The 15,173-nt window shown below is 40.3% G+C and overlaps 1 protein-coding gene across 2 annotated transcripts in view; it reads left to right on the top strand.

The window, feature by feature from the left end:
- Positions 1 to 15,173, top strand: part of VGLL4 (vestigial like family member 4) — a 93,524-nt gene that overhangs the window by 53,868 nt on the left and 24,483 nt on the right. For both annotated transcript variants that reach the window (XM_080994235.1, XM_080994234.1), the window contains one exon: positions 4,819 to 5,008. In XM_080994235.1, coding sequence (XP_080850361.1) covers positions 4,819 to 5,008 — 190 coding nt within the window. The remainder of the gene's footprint in view (positions 1 to 4,818; positions 5,009 to 15,173) is intronic.

Raw genomic sequence — 15,173 nt, 5'->3', positions numbered from 1 at the left:
ACTAAAAAGGGGGAATTGGTGTGGTCTACCTTTTGCATCAACAAGTGCTTGCAGGTGTATGGAGATGGACCTTCCTGCGTTCTGTCAGCTGAATCACTTTCTGTCCTGCCCAGTCTATCTACTTTAGAACTGGGATGTGGAGGAGAGGTGAGATGCGACTGTATCAAGTGATGTCATAGGGGAGAAAGTTTTGAAGGCTCTGCTTTCCTCACCAACATGCACGTTTAGTTGTAAAAGTCTCCCAAGTTCCATTAAAAAAAAACAAAAACATAGGAGGCAGGCATATGTATGAATGAATGTGGCTCTCCACATCATGCCTGGTTTATCTGGGGTCTAGTACCCATCTCTCGCATATTTAACTAAACTTTTAAAAAGCCTGACTCAGTTATGACAATATCTAAATCATTTTCAGCTATCTTCTTAGGCCATGAGAGTGCTGGCTGGATTGACTGTAAGGCGGGGTGGGAAAATACCTACAGATAACTGGAAGTTATTTAGTGTGTGAAGGGGGGGGGGAATCCCGTTTCAGTGTATTGTTAACTCCTAGCAGGATAAATATACTTGTATGATCTCATTTCATGGTCATAAGATAGGCTTGCCAGATTTTTGGGGAGTGGGGGAGGGGATCCTTAAATGTACTAGCTGGAAATCGTTATACCTAGACTACAAGAGTTTTTGTTTTGTGGATGTTGTACTGTTATGGCACACAGACAATATGTCACATTGTTATCTCTGATTATATTGTTTATATTTCATCATGTTGCCTAACATTCCAGATCTTCGGGGCCGGGGGAGGGGGAAGGGAAGCTAATGAATGGAGCTATAAACTGAGCTATTTGAGAGATGCAGATACGCTGTGCCCCAGCCCAGCTGCTTGCTGAAACAAAGACTAGCATTGGTGCAATGAATATGCATTGGCTGTGTGTGTGATTCTGTTGCAGACCAGACACAGGCCTATACAGTAATGAATCAGGAAGGCTGGCGCAGGCCCTGGGGATTTTTTTTTTTAAACACATTTGTTTTATCAGTATGTTACCTTGCCAATGGGATGATGTCAGTCTGGTTACCATAGAATGTGGTCAGACAGAGGAAGACATATGCAGTGTGTGGCAGTATTTTGTTTTGATAGACTGAGCTGCGGTTTTTCTTTCCCATTTGGAAACTTTAATACTGCAGAGAAGAAAAGATTTGAAAATGTATTTGTGAGTGTGTGAGAGAATGAACTTTGGGAGTTTGCGTGCCATTTTACAGACAAACAAACAAACATGCATATTGAAGGGCTCTTTCTTTTTCTAATCCAGTATGTAAAGGGTACCAACACCTAGACTGATGGGCAAATAACACATGCAGTCATACCTCGGGTTGAAGTAGCTTCGGGATACGTATTTTCGGGTTGCGCGCTGCGGCGACCCAGAAGTAACGGAGTGTGTTACTTCCAGGTTTCGCCACACGCGCAGACACGGCAAATCGCGTTCGCTTCTGGATGCAAATGGGGCTCCGGAACGGATCCCGTTTGCATCCAGAGGTACCACGGTACCTGATATCCACATACATTCAGAACATATTTTGTCAAAACATGCATGCTAGCTACATGCCCATTACTTTAAGCCATGGCTTAAATAACCATTAAGTGTTTTTTTTGGGGGGGAGGGGAGAGTGTTACGCCCAAACCCAGTGCATTAACTATGGTTTGTTCACAAAAATAAATCATGGTTTGTTCTTTGCTTACTGACATTAACCATGACTGAGTTTTATATTGGAATGTGGGCACTTTTCCTGTGGCTTAGGTGTGGCACGTTTCATTGCGTTGCCCAAATTGCCCAGCTAAGCACCAGGCACACTGGGTAAGAGTGGTTTTAAAACTAATCTGTTCTCAGATCCGCTTTCTGGCACTTTTTCTTGAAATTGAAGTTACTGCTAACTCACCTGCCTGCCTGGTAATAAGACCCCACTCCAACTCACCTTGTCCCCCACATCATAGCTGCAGCCAAGCTGGAGTTGAAAACTTACTGTGGTGGGATCTGATTTTATATTTCCTAATGTTGAAGTGCATGGACAATCCCTGTTACTGCTATACAGTGAGGTTTGATTGACATACTCTCCTTTCTAAAATAGTAAAGTATGTTCAAACTTTTATGTATAAATTTTGTAATTTATTTTGAACTTGGCTGTTATAAGAGAAATGAACAATGAACTTAACTGTTTTGGATATATTATATACTGCAATTGTATTGTTTTATTCAGCAGTTCGATATAAATACCCAAAGCAGTTCTTGAGAGGCTTAGCATGCAAGCTCTTAAAATTCAAAATCAGGTGTTTTTGGGTATATATGGTGGTAGTTGGTAAAAATAATAATTATGCAGTTAATTATTTTGTTCTCTGTGTAATAGGTAGTGGTTAACACACATTTAATCTACTGATACTTGGTGTAAAGGAATTGTAGTCTTAGAAAATTCTGTTTTCTATGACACTAAACCCATTTCTGTTTTTGAAAACTGAAACAGTAGGTTGGATAATGGGCATTCCTACTGGATTTTGTTTTCTTCGAATACTGGAAGACCTTGAGCACAGAAAAGGCATGGAAGAAATTTAGGATGCATCAAACAGCAACAAGTGCTTGGAGATTTCAGCTTTTGAAGTTGGTGCCAGCTTGTCTATCTAAGATTATAAAATGCAAGGAATCTTCTCTTTTGCAGTTTTTCAAGTTCCTGACTTGATGGCCAAAGTGAAATGATTCCTGTCAGGATGTCAGCATAGTGCATGTGATAAATTTTATATTGCATGTCCTACAAATGAAGATACCATTTTATTAAACTCTGACTTCCATGTTGGTTTTTTAGTTGTTACTGATGGAGTTGTTCTGTATGACTGTTTGGCCTATGTGCTTTTATACAAGTTTGATCTAACAAAAGTTATATTTTCCATTTTAAAAAATATTTTCGTTGGAGGCTAACATAGCTTCAAATGGAAAACTTTAAAGACTGAAAAGAAAAAATATACAGCTGCAGATTCCACATATTAGGAGATTTAAGGCTTTTAAATATCTCCTTCCCCAAGGGAAAAGATGAAGGTGGGATAGAAGCAGCAAAGTGATGATTTGTGTATTAATACAGCAGAATGTCTGCATGGTTAACTCCAGTGCCTGGCCTGCTGTGGAGCATACACTTCTTGCTTTTAACATTCAGGTGGAAAGTTACAGTTTAATTTTGTTGCCAGAGTCTTGAATAGAAGCCATGACTTGTGGTGTGTTTATAAGCCGCAGTATATTTGCTAGTTTACATCTTGCCTACTAAATTGGCAAAATGTTTATTTTCCCTGGTGAACATAGTGGAGATTACTCCCTAGTGGTTCCTTTCACACCAAAATAGTATTTGTTGAATATATAAAACAGGGCTCTTTTTATATGTCACCTGTGCCTTGCATGGGGTATGAAAATGTGTAGTGGTAGCAAACACATTTCCCTTTTCAGATGTGATGTGTTACTGACGTTGTTTTCTTGTAATTATGCACTTGAGAAAAATGGAACGGGCATCTGTAGAGAAAAATATTTACAAGTTCCAGAAACCTTGAATAAAAATATCAGTGTATCCTAAAAGATGGCCAACTTTGTGAAATGTGATAATGTAGTTTCTGTGTGCTATGCGAAAGCCTATATGACATGCAAAGAAGCAGCATCACTGAGCAGAGTGGGAAAGCATATCGTGTTCACAGAATCGTAGAGCTGGAAGGAAACCCGAGGGTCATCTAGTCCAAGCTCCTGCAATGCAGGAATAACAACTATGCAGTTTTCCCTCCCCCTCGGTTTGTTTAAAGGTAAAGGTTAGGTCCAGTCGCGGATGACTCTGGGGTTGTGGCGCTCATCTCGCTTTACTGGCCGAGGGAGCCAGCGTACAGCTTCCGGGTCATGTGGCCAGCATGACTAAGCCGCTTCTGGCGAACCAGAGTAGCGCATGGAAACGCCGTTTACCTTCCCCCCAGAGTGGTACCTATTTATCTACCTGCACTTTGACGTGCTTTCTAACTGCTAGGTTGGCAGGAGCAGGGACAGAGCAACGGGAGCTCACCACGTCGCGGGGATTCCAACCGCCAACCTTCTGATCGGCAAGCCCTAGCCCAGTAGTGTTACTTTCCTCATGTATGAGCTAGAAGTTGTGTTGTAACACCATGAATCTGTAGTGTGGCCATAAGAAGACTATTTCTAGTTGCTGCATCTTCATAGTAAGCTGCCTTATACCTTTTACTGAAATACACCATTGACCTGTCTAGCTCAGTATGGGCTACACTGACTGGCAGTGTCTGTCTGTTTTAGCTGGAGATGCTAGGAGTTGAGCTTAGGACCTCCTCTTCAAAATAGTTAGGAATTAAATTGTTTAAAGTTGATTGCTTAAGTTGTAATCTCACATGCATGAAACTCAGTGTTGGATTGTTCCATCTTACAAAAAAGGTATGTCTGCCAATAAAAATGCTATAAATATTATGCGTCAGTTTAGACCTTAAGTGCACCTGAGATGAGTCAACTGTATTTCCCGACCTCTCTTCCTCTGCTGTTTTATTCCAATGTTTATGTTTCAGAAACTAAATTTTAACAAGTATTTTGTTTGTAGAAGTCATGTTTTATTTTAAGAAAATGAATATTTAGCTTCTGACCACAGTTTAAAATCTTAAACAAGCCTGACAGGGCAAACGTCCTATTGATTTATCAAACACTTTGTTTTAAGGAGGTACAGACTTTAAAGGATACCATACCTAATGCTTTTTGTTTCTTTTTATGACATTTTTTTAAACCCATGGTTTCCTCTGTTTTTTTTCCCTTGTAGGTGAAGCTGCTCTAAGAGGAGAACCCAGAATGCAGTCCCTCCCAGTATCAGCGGCTGTAACCAACCATAGGACAGGGCCACCCCCGATCAGTCCTTGCAAGAGGAGGTTCAGTATGGACCAAGGAGATGATGACCTAGACTGTGAAAACGAACACGTCTCTAAAATGAGTCGAATGTTCAGTCCCCATCTGTAAGTTTGCTTTACTATTTATATGGCTTCCATTGTGTTTTCACCCAGATTTTAATTTTGTTTTGGAAAATGACAATCCACATGCAGTGTTAGAAACTCAGATATATAACCTAATTGCCCAATGGCACCTTAAACCTAGGTTACAATTGCCACAGTTGAAAGTCTAGGTACCGTTCCCCCACCCCCCATAGGATATCATCATTCATTTCCATCCTGCTTTATATTTTATATATCCTATGCTTTAAGACTCTCTGCCCTGATGTGAGAATAGATGGTTTGCATTTTTAGTGTTTTTCCCCCTCCTCCTTCTAAAGGCCAGGAACTTTTAGAACAGCTGCTCAGCAGACTGCACACAGCAACAGCTGCTCAAGCTGCAGTTGCTGCTAAACACTAGTTAACGTGCTTCCATTTTCACATGCCAGCAGAGTATTTCACTGTGCAGGTAAAATGTGGGTTACTGGAAAGGAAGAAAACTGTTTTTCCATCCATTTAGTTTTCTCATTCCTAGGGAAGCAGCTGTAGCTGGCATGAAGTGTAGGCGCTGAGAGAATTCCTTTCATTCCTGACTAGAGGAAGTGATTGGAGTATTCCAGCCAGAGCCAACTTGATAACTGTGTACTGTTCCCTGCTGCCTCAGCTCAAGAAGCCCTCTGCGTTCCACACATTCCACTCAGCTTTGGATTGTTGCATTCAGTCATAAGATGTGGACTGAGGCATTTTATCCTCAAATAAATCACAGCAGTGTTATTCAGAGGCCTGCAGATTGCAGGCTTGGAATTTCTTACAAATAAGAGCTTGAGTACCAAAGCAATAAAAACTCTCAGAAACAGTTCTCCCACTCTTTCTTTCTTTCTTTTTTACATGTGGTGATTACTCCCAGTTAAACTACTTAAAATCACTCCTTAAGAGTGAAATTTGTAATCACTGGGAGAAAAAACACACACACCAAGAAATGAGTTACTCTATTTCAACTGCCACACAACTTTAGATAGGAAAAAACGAGGCTATGTTTGAATTATTACATAATTTAGGAGAGGAAGGGAGGGGAACTATGTGACTTCCAAATTCACAAAAATAAAGGAAATGAAATACAACTAGCAGTTGGCTAGATGGTTCCACGTCAGCATTTCAAACTCCTGTCTATCTGCATAGTCATGCAACACCTTTAGAATCACTTTTCTCAAAGCTGTAAAGCAAAATTTTCATGTTTTCACTCAAAACTATAATCATTTAGATTTTACAGAAATTCACTTTTTAACATTCGACAACCATCAGATCCAGAAAGGGCTTTTATTAGCGGTACTGTAAATGTAAGAAACAAAACATTGTGCAAATATAGAGTTTGGCTTTTACTTTCTTTATGTAATCAGGAAAAGCTTCCAACTTGCTGGCAACATTTAATGGTGTTACAAATAAGTTGGAGAATTTAAATTATATTGGGCACTACTAGAAAAAAACCCCCAATGTAAAATATTTTGGCCATAAAGTAAAAAATAAATTACTACTCTATTTTAATAAACTACATGTTAAGGGTTGTTGTTTTTTCTTCATTGGTGCTCCACTTATTGACAATTACAAAAGTCACTGTAGGATTAAATGAATATGTAGTCATCAGAAAGCTGAACTACCCTTTTGTATGTATGTATTGGTTTGTTTACAGCAGGAAGTATGAATTTGCATCCTGTCTGGTATAATAGGTGATAAATCATAAATACATTGGATAAAGAGTTTTTGGCTATCAGCATTTTCACTTGAATTCATTTTTTGTTAGTTCACAAAAGAGACCCCTTGTTTTTGGTTATGGTCCTTCACTTCCTGTGTGTACGTCTTCACTTTAAGCTAAATTCATATTGCATATGTGCATTGCAATAGGCCTGCATTGTGTTAAATCATGCGTACAACCACAATTATATACTTAAGTAGTATGATACACCTTCTAAGTTGTTGAATGCAGCTTTTAATGAGCTATGTTTACTCATCTTCCAGATAGTCTAGTCTACTGTAGGACTTCTGTCATTGAACATTACACGATAATAAAGCCAGTTTGCAACTCCTGAAAAAGCAAATGGAATGAAAAACATGTTGAAACTTTAAATGTGTGTATGTGTGTATTGCATACAGAGTTCTGACAAACAGAATGTCTGATAGAATATTACTTATTTCCACAAAAAGCACTCTTCCATCAGCTTCAGATGCACATTTAACTATGTACAGAGTTGTGTCTTAGTAAGGAAAACGGAAATTACCTGACAAAGGTGCAAGCCTTGCCTTGGTGCCATGTCTCATGTCAAGATAGGGGCCCAGAAAACTGGTAATATCTCATTCATCCGAAAGCTGTAGAGAGGCTTCCTCAGCATGCAAACCATCTAAGTGTTTTAGACTGTAACCCCAATTGCCCCACCCAGGGTGCCATCTATTCCAAAAGCCTTTCTGCCTCAGAAAAAGGCAAGTTGGGAAACTTACACAGCTTCACTAACATATCAGAGCTATTCAACTAAGGAGGAATAATAACATCAGCCTAAAAATAAGATTAATTCTTGACTTCTGATTTCCACTAAAAAAAAAATCATTTACGGTAGATTTCTTGGTGTAAGTTCCTGTATATGTGGTTTCAGTGAAGATGCAAAGAGATCTTTTGGTGAGGAGTGGAGGAGAACTCATACCAACCAACTGTCACCTTTAACCTGTGGGACCTTTCATTACCTTTAAAGATGCACCTGGTTTATTTTGGAGCAGCTTCTGTTTAATGTTGAAAGTGTCTGGATGTTGCAGTGCAAGTGTAACGCTAATGCAGTGTTGTCCCTTTAAACAAAGGTCTCAGGCCTGACCTATGTTGTGTGGGTTTCTTGTTTGTCAGGCTGGAGGTATTTTCTCATTTTCACAGTTCAGCTGAAAACAAAGGCCTCCTTATCCTTGCAGGGAGCTCTTAAGAGCTGACATCAGCCTTTTCCCAGCAGGCATCATTTCTGCCTTAAGAGTCCTTGCACAGAGGCAGAAAGCTTGATAATCTCTCCTTAGGTCATTTTCTTTGCTATGTAACAAATAAAATGAGCAAACTCTAAAAGTATCAAAGAGTTAAGAAAGGAGCTGGGGAAGCCACAGCTGTGTGTGCTTTTAAAACTTATTCTTAGAGCCTGTAAATAGGAGGCAGCAAGAAGAGGGTTGTATAGCAAGCCTTGATGGAATATTGTTAATTAACATTACATTTTTTTTCTTGTTGTTGCTAAGACCTTGTAATTACACAACACAACTGTAGAATATGCTTATGGTTTGGATTCAACCTTAAGTGGTTTCAGCATCTCTTTATTGGTAATATTGTAGGTAGAGTTTAGTGTACAGTGGTACCTCGGATTAACTACTTAATTCGTTCCGGAGGTCCATTCTTAACCTGAAACTGTTCTTAACCTGAAGCACCACTTTAGCTAATGGGGCCTCCCCTGCTGCCGCGCCGCTGGAGCACGATTTCTGTTCTCATCCTGAAGCAAAGGTACTATTTCTGGGTTAGCGGAGTCTGTAACCTGAAGTGTATGCAACCTGAAGCATATGTAACCCAAGGTACCACTGTATTAAAAATTAAGCGGTGAGCTGCAGAATTTCCTGGAATTCCATTGGTGGTTCATTAGGGAGAGGATTTCCAGTGGTCCAACTTTGATTGGACTCCTGTGCTGTGCCTCTCACCGTGTGGTGCATATGACTGATGTAGCCTTTAGCTTTATGTTGTTCTGCAAAGAACTAATGCAAGCTTGGAGGTGGGTGTGCTCTACATGGGCCATGCAATGCTGTTGACATGATGAGCACCAAGCCATTGTTTTTAATAAGGTGCCAAAATCCTGTTCTTTGTTGTTCTTGTCCTGCTCACTTCATGAGCAGCTGCTATTAAAAATTGGGGTTTTTTATGTGTGTACGGCTGTTCTGTGACTTGTCATTTCAGTTTAGTGAGTATTTTGACCAATGTTACCATGTGAGTGAAATGCAAACTTTCAGAAACAGCACTTATGGTTGAATAGCTTGGGTGATGATGGAATGAATGAATCAGTTATTCTTTTCTCATGGGCAACCTAAGAGTGTATGCTGGTTGGCATAAGGTAATTTTTATTCCTCCTTTGCCTTCTTATTGCAAATAGTGTTTTCTCTCTGCATATTGAAAGCCATATTGTTTCTGTTGAGGTTATATCTAAGTTGCTGCTCTTAGGGTTGCAGTTTTTAATTATTGATATACTGGACTGCATATATTTTGTTAAGAACTTGATCTCATGAGGATTTCAGGTAAATTATTTGTTGTTAAATAATAACAAATTATTATTACATGTCTGGTCTTTTGGTTCCAGACAATTTTTTGGGGGGAAATTGGCAAGTACTATAATTATAAAGACCAAGATCACCTCCATGTGTGACATTGTTCTTATGCAGAGACTATCTTCACATAGATGCATGCACATCTCATGCATGAACTGTAGTGCAGGAGTTTTGCCCGTACACAGCTTTGGACAGCATATGTATTCTACTTCGTGAATCTCCCAATCTTTTCCATAGCCCATGGCTTCAAAATAAAGGACCAGCTGGGGAAATGCAGGTGGGATGGCACAGAGACTGTGGCAGTTAAGTAAGTTTCTGTCCTCCCTACTCTTACTATAAACCAACTGTAAATTATTTGCTCAAGCTGACAATTACAGTCTTTGCTGGGATGGTTCCAAGAGCGAACATAATCTACCAGCTCACCACATGAAGGTGTTTTCTTGTTCCTTAAACATGTGCTAAGTTGTGCAGTACAGACGGCAGTTTGGCTGTTGCTTCAGTCCTAGATGTTGACTTGGTTTGTTGCTTTAAAATGAAAGCAATAGTTTTTACCTGTTGATCCAGGTGTTGTTTCAGCATTTTGCTACTATTGCCTTGTTGTTTGTATTCGGAGGTAGGTGGTGTATTTTATTTATTTGTTTGTTGTGATATTTTAAAACTTTGTTTTCTGGGCAAGCTTGTCCAAAGCAACTCATGGTATTTAAACCATCTATGAACTATTAATAGACAGGCCTGTTAAAAACAAAACAAAAGAGCATCTGGACAATGCATCAACAAAACCTGCCTCGAAGACGTAATATTTTTATAATGCACGTTTTTAGAGTCTCCTTCAGTGTATTAACATGACACAGATTTGACGGGAGATAATTCCACAACCATGGTGGGACTGCCCACCTCACTGACCTAGAAGAGAAAATGGACACTGAAGTTGAGTCTCTGATGCTGATCTCAGTGTGTGGGCAGCAAAGAGCTTGAGCCCAAACCATTTAACCCTTAAAACCAGGACTTTAAATTGGGCGTGGAAACACCCTGGCAACCAGTGATGCTTGTATTGCAGTGATGTCATTGATGCCGGCTGCCTCACCCCTCCTGACCTCCTAGGAGAAGCAATATAAATGTATTAAATGGTTGTACAGTGTTTACCACAAGATATGTGATGGTTAAGTGGAAAAAGCATATGCTGTGTGAAATGTGATATTTTTAAAAAAGAATAAAGATGGCCACAGTATGATTATTGAACCTATGCTACTATAATATAGTAAAGATAAAGGTAAAGGTACCCCTGACAGTTAAGTCCAGTCGCGGATGACCATGGGGTTGCAGCGCTCATCTCGCTTTATTTGCCAGGTGAGCCGGTGTTTTGGTGTATAATATACACCATTGTATGAAAATGTAGTGCACATGTCTCTCTTATTACATTTAAACTTACAAGCAAGAACCAAAGTAGGCATACAATAACCTTATAAGTACCTTCTACATACCATGTTGTATATGGGTGCAAACAGTTCTCCGCCACCACCACTGTAGAGAAAATATCACTAAAACAGTGTGAATGTGTCTTTACATGGGACAGCGGTGCCTACCATCCTTAAGGAGGCAATAGTGCAACCCTATGGTTTTAGATAGCTAACATTAACATTCCCTTTTTGATCAAGGTGGCTGAGCGTTGTGGTTGCACAACGGCACGCATTATTGGAGGGTACTGGTTTATATAGAAGGCTCCCATTCTGGTTTTCGCTTGGCTTTGGGATTGAACCAACCTTGGTTGCCCTGATGGATGACCCTTGTTGAGAGCAGCATAAGAAAAGTTTAGTGGCCTTGGAAGTAATTGACCATGGTATCTTCCTGGACTTGCTCTGTGATATAATAATTGGGGGAATTGGGGGTCGGTTTCATAGAATAGCATTAGGGTATTTGCCGGTCACCCCTGTGGCAACTGCACTTGGAGCCCATGCTTTTTAACATCTACAGGAAGTTATTGGGAGCATCATAAGGAGTATGCTAATTAGACCCAGCTCTGTTTCTCTGTGATATCTGGGTACAGTGGTGGGATAAACGAGAGCCAATAAATTGAAACATGATAAAACTGTCTGGGGTATAGGTCAGTTTACTGTTCTGGATGGGGTTGCACTCCCTTTGAAGGAAGAATCTAGGAGTCTAGGAGTCTTCCTTGATCCGTCATTGTGACTGGGGGCTTAGTTCGCATGGTAGCTTGGATTGCTTTCTACCAGTTTTGGCTGATGCACCAGCTATGGCCATTCCTTAACAGGGACAGCTTATTACACTGCGTCATGCATTGGTCACCTTGTGTAGGATTATTGCAATATGTTGTATGTGGGGCTCCTCTTAAAATAGTTTAGGAAGCTGCAACTGGGGCAGCATGACTTTGTGGCTGGGGGTTACCTAAACAACTTGGGACAACGATATTTGAGGGATTCCCTTATACCTGTCTGCTCACTGTCATCTACAGGGGACCCTTCTGGAGCTACATGGAGGTTCATTCCATGGCAGCTTGGACTAGGTCCTTCAGCACAGTAGCTCTAGCTTTGTGGAATATTCTACCTATTGAAGAAGAAGAAGAGTTTGGATTTGATATCCCGCCTTTCACTCCCCTTCAGGAGTCTCAAAGCGGCTAACAATCTCCTTTCCCTTCCTCCCCCACAACAAACACTCTGTGAGGTGAGTGGGGCTGAGAGACTTCAAAGAAGTGTGACTGGCCCAAGGTCACCCAGCAGCTGCATGTGGAGGAGCGGAGACGCGAACCCAGAGTTCACCAGATTAGGAGACTACCGCTCTTAACCACTACACCACACTGGCTGCTGCATTGTAGTTATGCAGGCTCTGAAATTTTATAAATTTCATTGGGTGCTGTAAACTTATTATTTTTACAAGCTTTCGCAAAAGGATAAAGTCACATGTAGGCAGTATTGATTTTTTAAAGAACTTTTACTTGCTTTGGTTTTATTATTGCGTTGCATACCACAGTGGTGGTATTGTGATACTAAGCAAACAAATACTCAATGCAAACAAATAAAGGGGGACAATATACAACAGATCTAACAAAACACCACTGGTTACCATTCTGTACACATGCTGGTCCCATTCATTTCAACTGAGTCTATATGCATGCTAACTTCACAGGGTTGCTCTAGATTGTGTGCTGTAAGCTTATGGAGCACAAGTTTTAAACTTGCTCCTTTTCGTTCAATCATTTTCCCAGATGTTTCCTGCAGTTTGACAGATGTACCGTTTACTAGAAAGTTGCACTCCTGAGAGTTTGAATGTTATGGACACTGTTGCTATAGACAATGACTGTAAAGTCAGGATTTGGAATAAAACCTTATGTTTTCTTTTAGTTGAATAAGAATTTTTTTCCCTAGACAAAAAGTGATGGACTTGAGAATATTCTTTTGTTTGGTCTTATACTGCAATCTGCTACAATATCCCCACCTCCAAACTGGCATTAATTCTGCCTAAAACTGCCAAGTGTTAACACTCACTCAGGAGCAGGATTCTGGAGTGCTAAAAGGTTACACAAGTTGTTTTGGCTCTAATCTTGAATCTTTAAGCCAATTAAGATACTTCGGTTCAATATTTGACAATGATTAAACATTTTATCATTACTACCTCTTTATTACCCCATTTGAAATTTTAGGGTAACTTGGGGGGAGTTTCACATACTGTTTGTTCACTGAGATCATATTTGAGGCCCTCTTGATAGTGGTGCAGCCATCAGAAATCCAATCTTGTGGCTACCTGCATGAGGGCCTTGCTGTTGGTGGCACCAACCATGTGGAATAACCCCCCCGCCCGGAAATATGGCAAGTGCCAACTTTGTTTTGCTTTTAATGTATGTTTAAAACTCACTTGTTTCCCTCAAGCATTTCTGGGCCATTAATACTGAGCTATTGCGGAAAGCCTGCAGCTGGATAATGTTCTACAGTGGTTATTGAACTACATTAGACTTTGTATTGTTTTGCATTGCTGTATTTTGGTTTTTTGTATATAAATCAGTATATAAGTGTTTAAAAAATAAATAAATATATTTGAAGACCAGAAGCCTGTAGATGTGCTGAAACATTAAGAGAACGGCAATTTGTGGCTTATCAAAGTGGATTTCCCCCTCCCCACAGTGTATAAAGATAGTTTCTTTAACATATCATTGACCGGTCAAATATAAGGGCCTCCCATTTAATGTACCTTCATGATTTATCTCACACTGGGCAGCGTTAGAAGATTTTCCTCTATTCTGTTGTTGAATGTGCATATTTAAGAGTGCAATCCTAGATGAGCTGAGTGTGTGTGAAGTGGCCCTTCCAAAACTCATTACTACTGGTTAGGGTGAGAATTGTGGGATGGGTGTAGGATCCTGTTTTCCTTAATTTCCCTTTTTTAATTCTAATGAGGCATTAATTATGCCAGTTTCACACTGGCAAAAACGAAATGAATTTGAATTGAATGGAAACAAGGTTACCACGCCTGACTGCCAGTGGTAGTTCTGTGCCCCTGGAACCCAGCAGGCAGCTCCACAGAAAGGCATCTCCAGGGGGGCCACTAGGGGGCGCATTGGAAGATGGCCGACAATACCATCTCTCCAACCCACACGGGGTAATTAAGAGGCTGCTATGGGAGTAGGCAGCCTCCCTTGTTGCCCCAAGGAAATGGGGAACACTGCCCTTGCCTGCTGTGCCCATAAATCACCCCCTAATTCGAAAGAAGGGGGTGAGGGCCCTAGGTAGAATGCCCCCGTGTGGACCTTGGCTCTCCTGGACGCTGTCTCTGATTGCGCACTAGTTGCAGCAATTTGGAATAATTAATTACAAAAGAAGCAAATGCACATATTTCAAGTGAAGAAGGGGAGTGAAGTCTGCTAATTTAAGTGACCTCTGCGAAAGAAGACGACGGACTGGAGAAACAGGAATATTTTACGATGAAGATACACCAAAGGCGGGGTATGTTGACAATGGGGCTGAATGGGGGGGGAAAACCTTTTTTACTTTCCTTCTATGTGATTTACAAGAACCCCTCCTCATTAGAACTGTCGGTTGAACTGACCCAAGCAGGATGATTAAGGTCTGTGTGGAGATAAACTTTAACCAAAAGTATGCTTTATGGAGACCGAGAAGCAATAAGAGCTTTTGGAATGGCGCAGCAATTAATTCGGAGTCGCCATCTTGCCAAAGGATTTATAGCCGGGAGGAAGAATGGACTTGTTTTTAGACTGCATTCCTAGTGAATCTCCTCAGAGGTTTTGAGAAAGGAGGCAGATTGGTGAAGATTAATGACGCTAAGACTGTTTTGATGTATGGAAGTGATGTTATATGGAAAACGTCTGGATATGGCTACTGGATAAAAAAACATAATATGCACGCAGGATTACAAACTGTTCTAACCAGCTTGCGGAGACTATCAGAGGTCACAAAGAGAAAGGAAAAATATATGAAAATAACAACAAGAGATGTGGAAAAATAATAAGAAAGGACTGGATAGTACTGTGAACATCATAAGGTTAGATATGTGGACATTAAAACAGCAGTAAGAAGCAAGAAGTTGATTGGATCCCTTCGGAACTTGAAATATGGGTACCCCCAACAAAAATTTAAAATTCGGCTGTGTAATTTGGAATTTATGTAATTTGGTTTGATTTGATGTGATTGGTCGGTTAATAAAAAAATTATTCTTAGAAAGGCATCTCCATTTCTTCCTAATTTCCTCCAGCTAATGTATCTGCAGGTTAGGACTACGCTATCTAGATATTTCCCCCTCCTTTGTGATTTAGTTTTATTATTTGACATTGCCCAGTTCAGAAATCACTATAGGCTCTATCAACATTATCCCCCTGTTTGTGATGCACTAGAAGACTCTAGCT

The sequence above is a fragment of the Podarcis pityusensis genome (genome assembly GCF_964106645.2).
Source record: "Podarcis pityusensis genome assembly, chromosome: 2".
Classification (NCBI taxonomy): domain Eukaryota; kingdom Metazoa; phylum Chordata; class Lepidosauria; order Squamata; family Lacertidae; genus Podarcis; species Podarcis pityusensis.
This window is presented reverse-complemented; position numbering and strand designations above follow the sequence as displayed.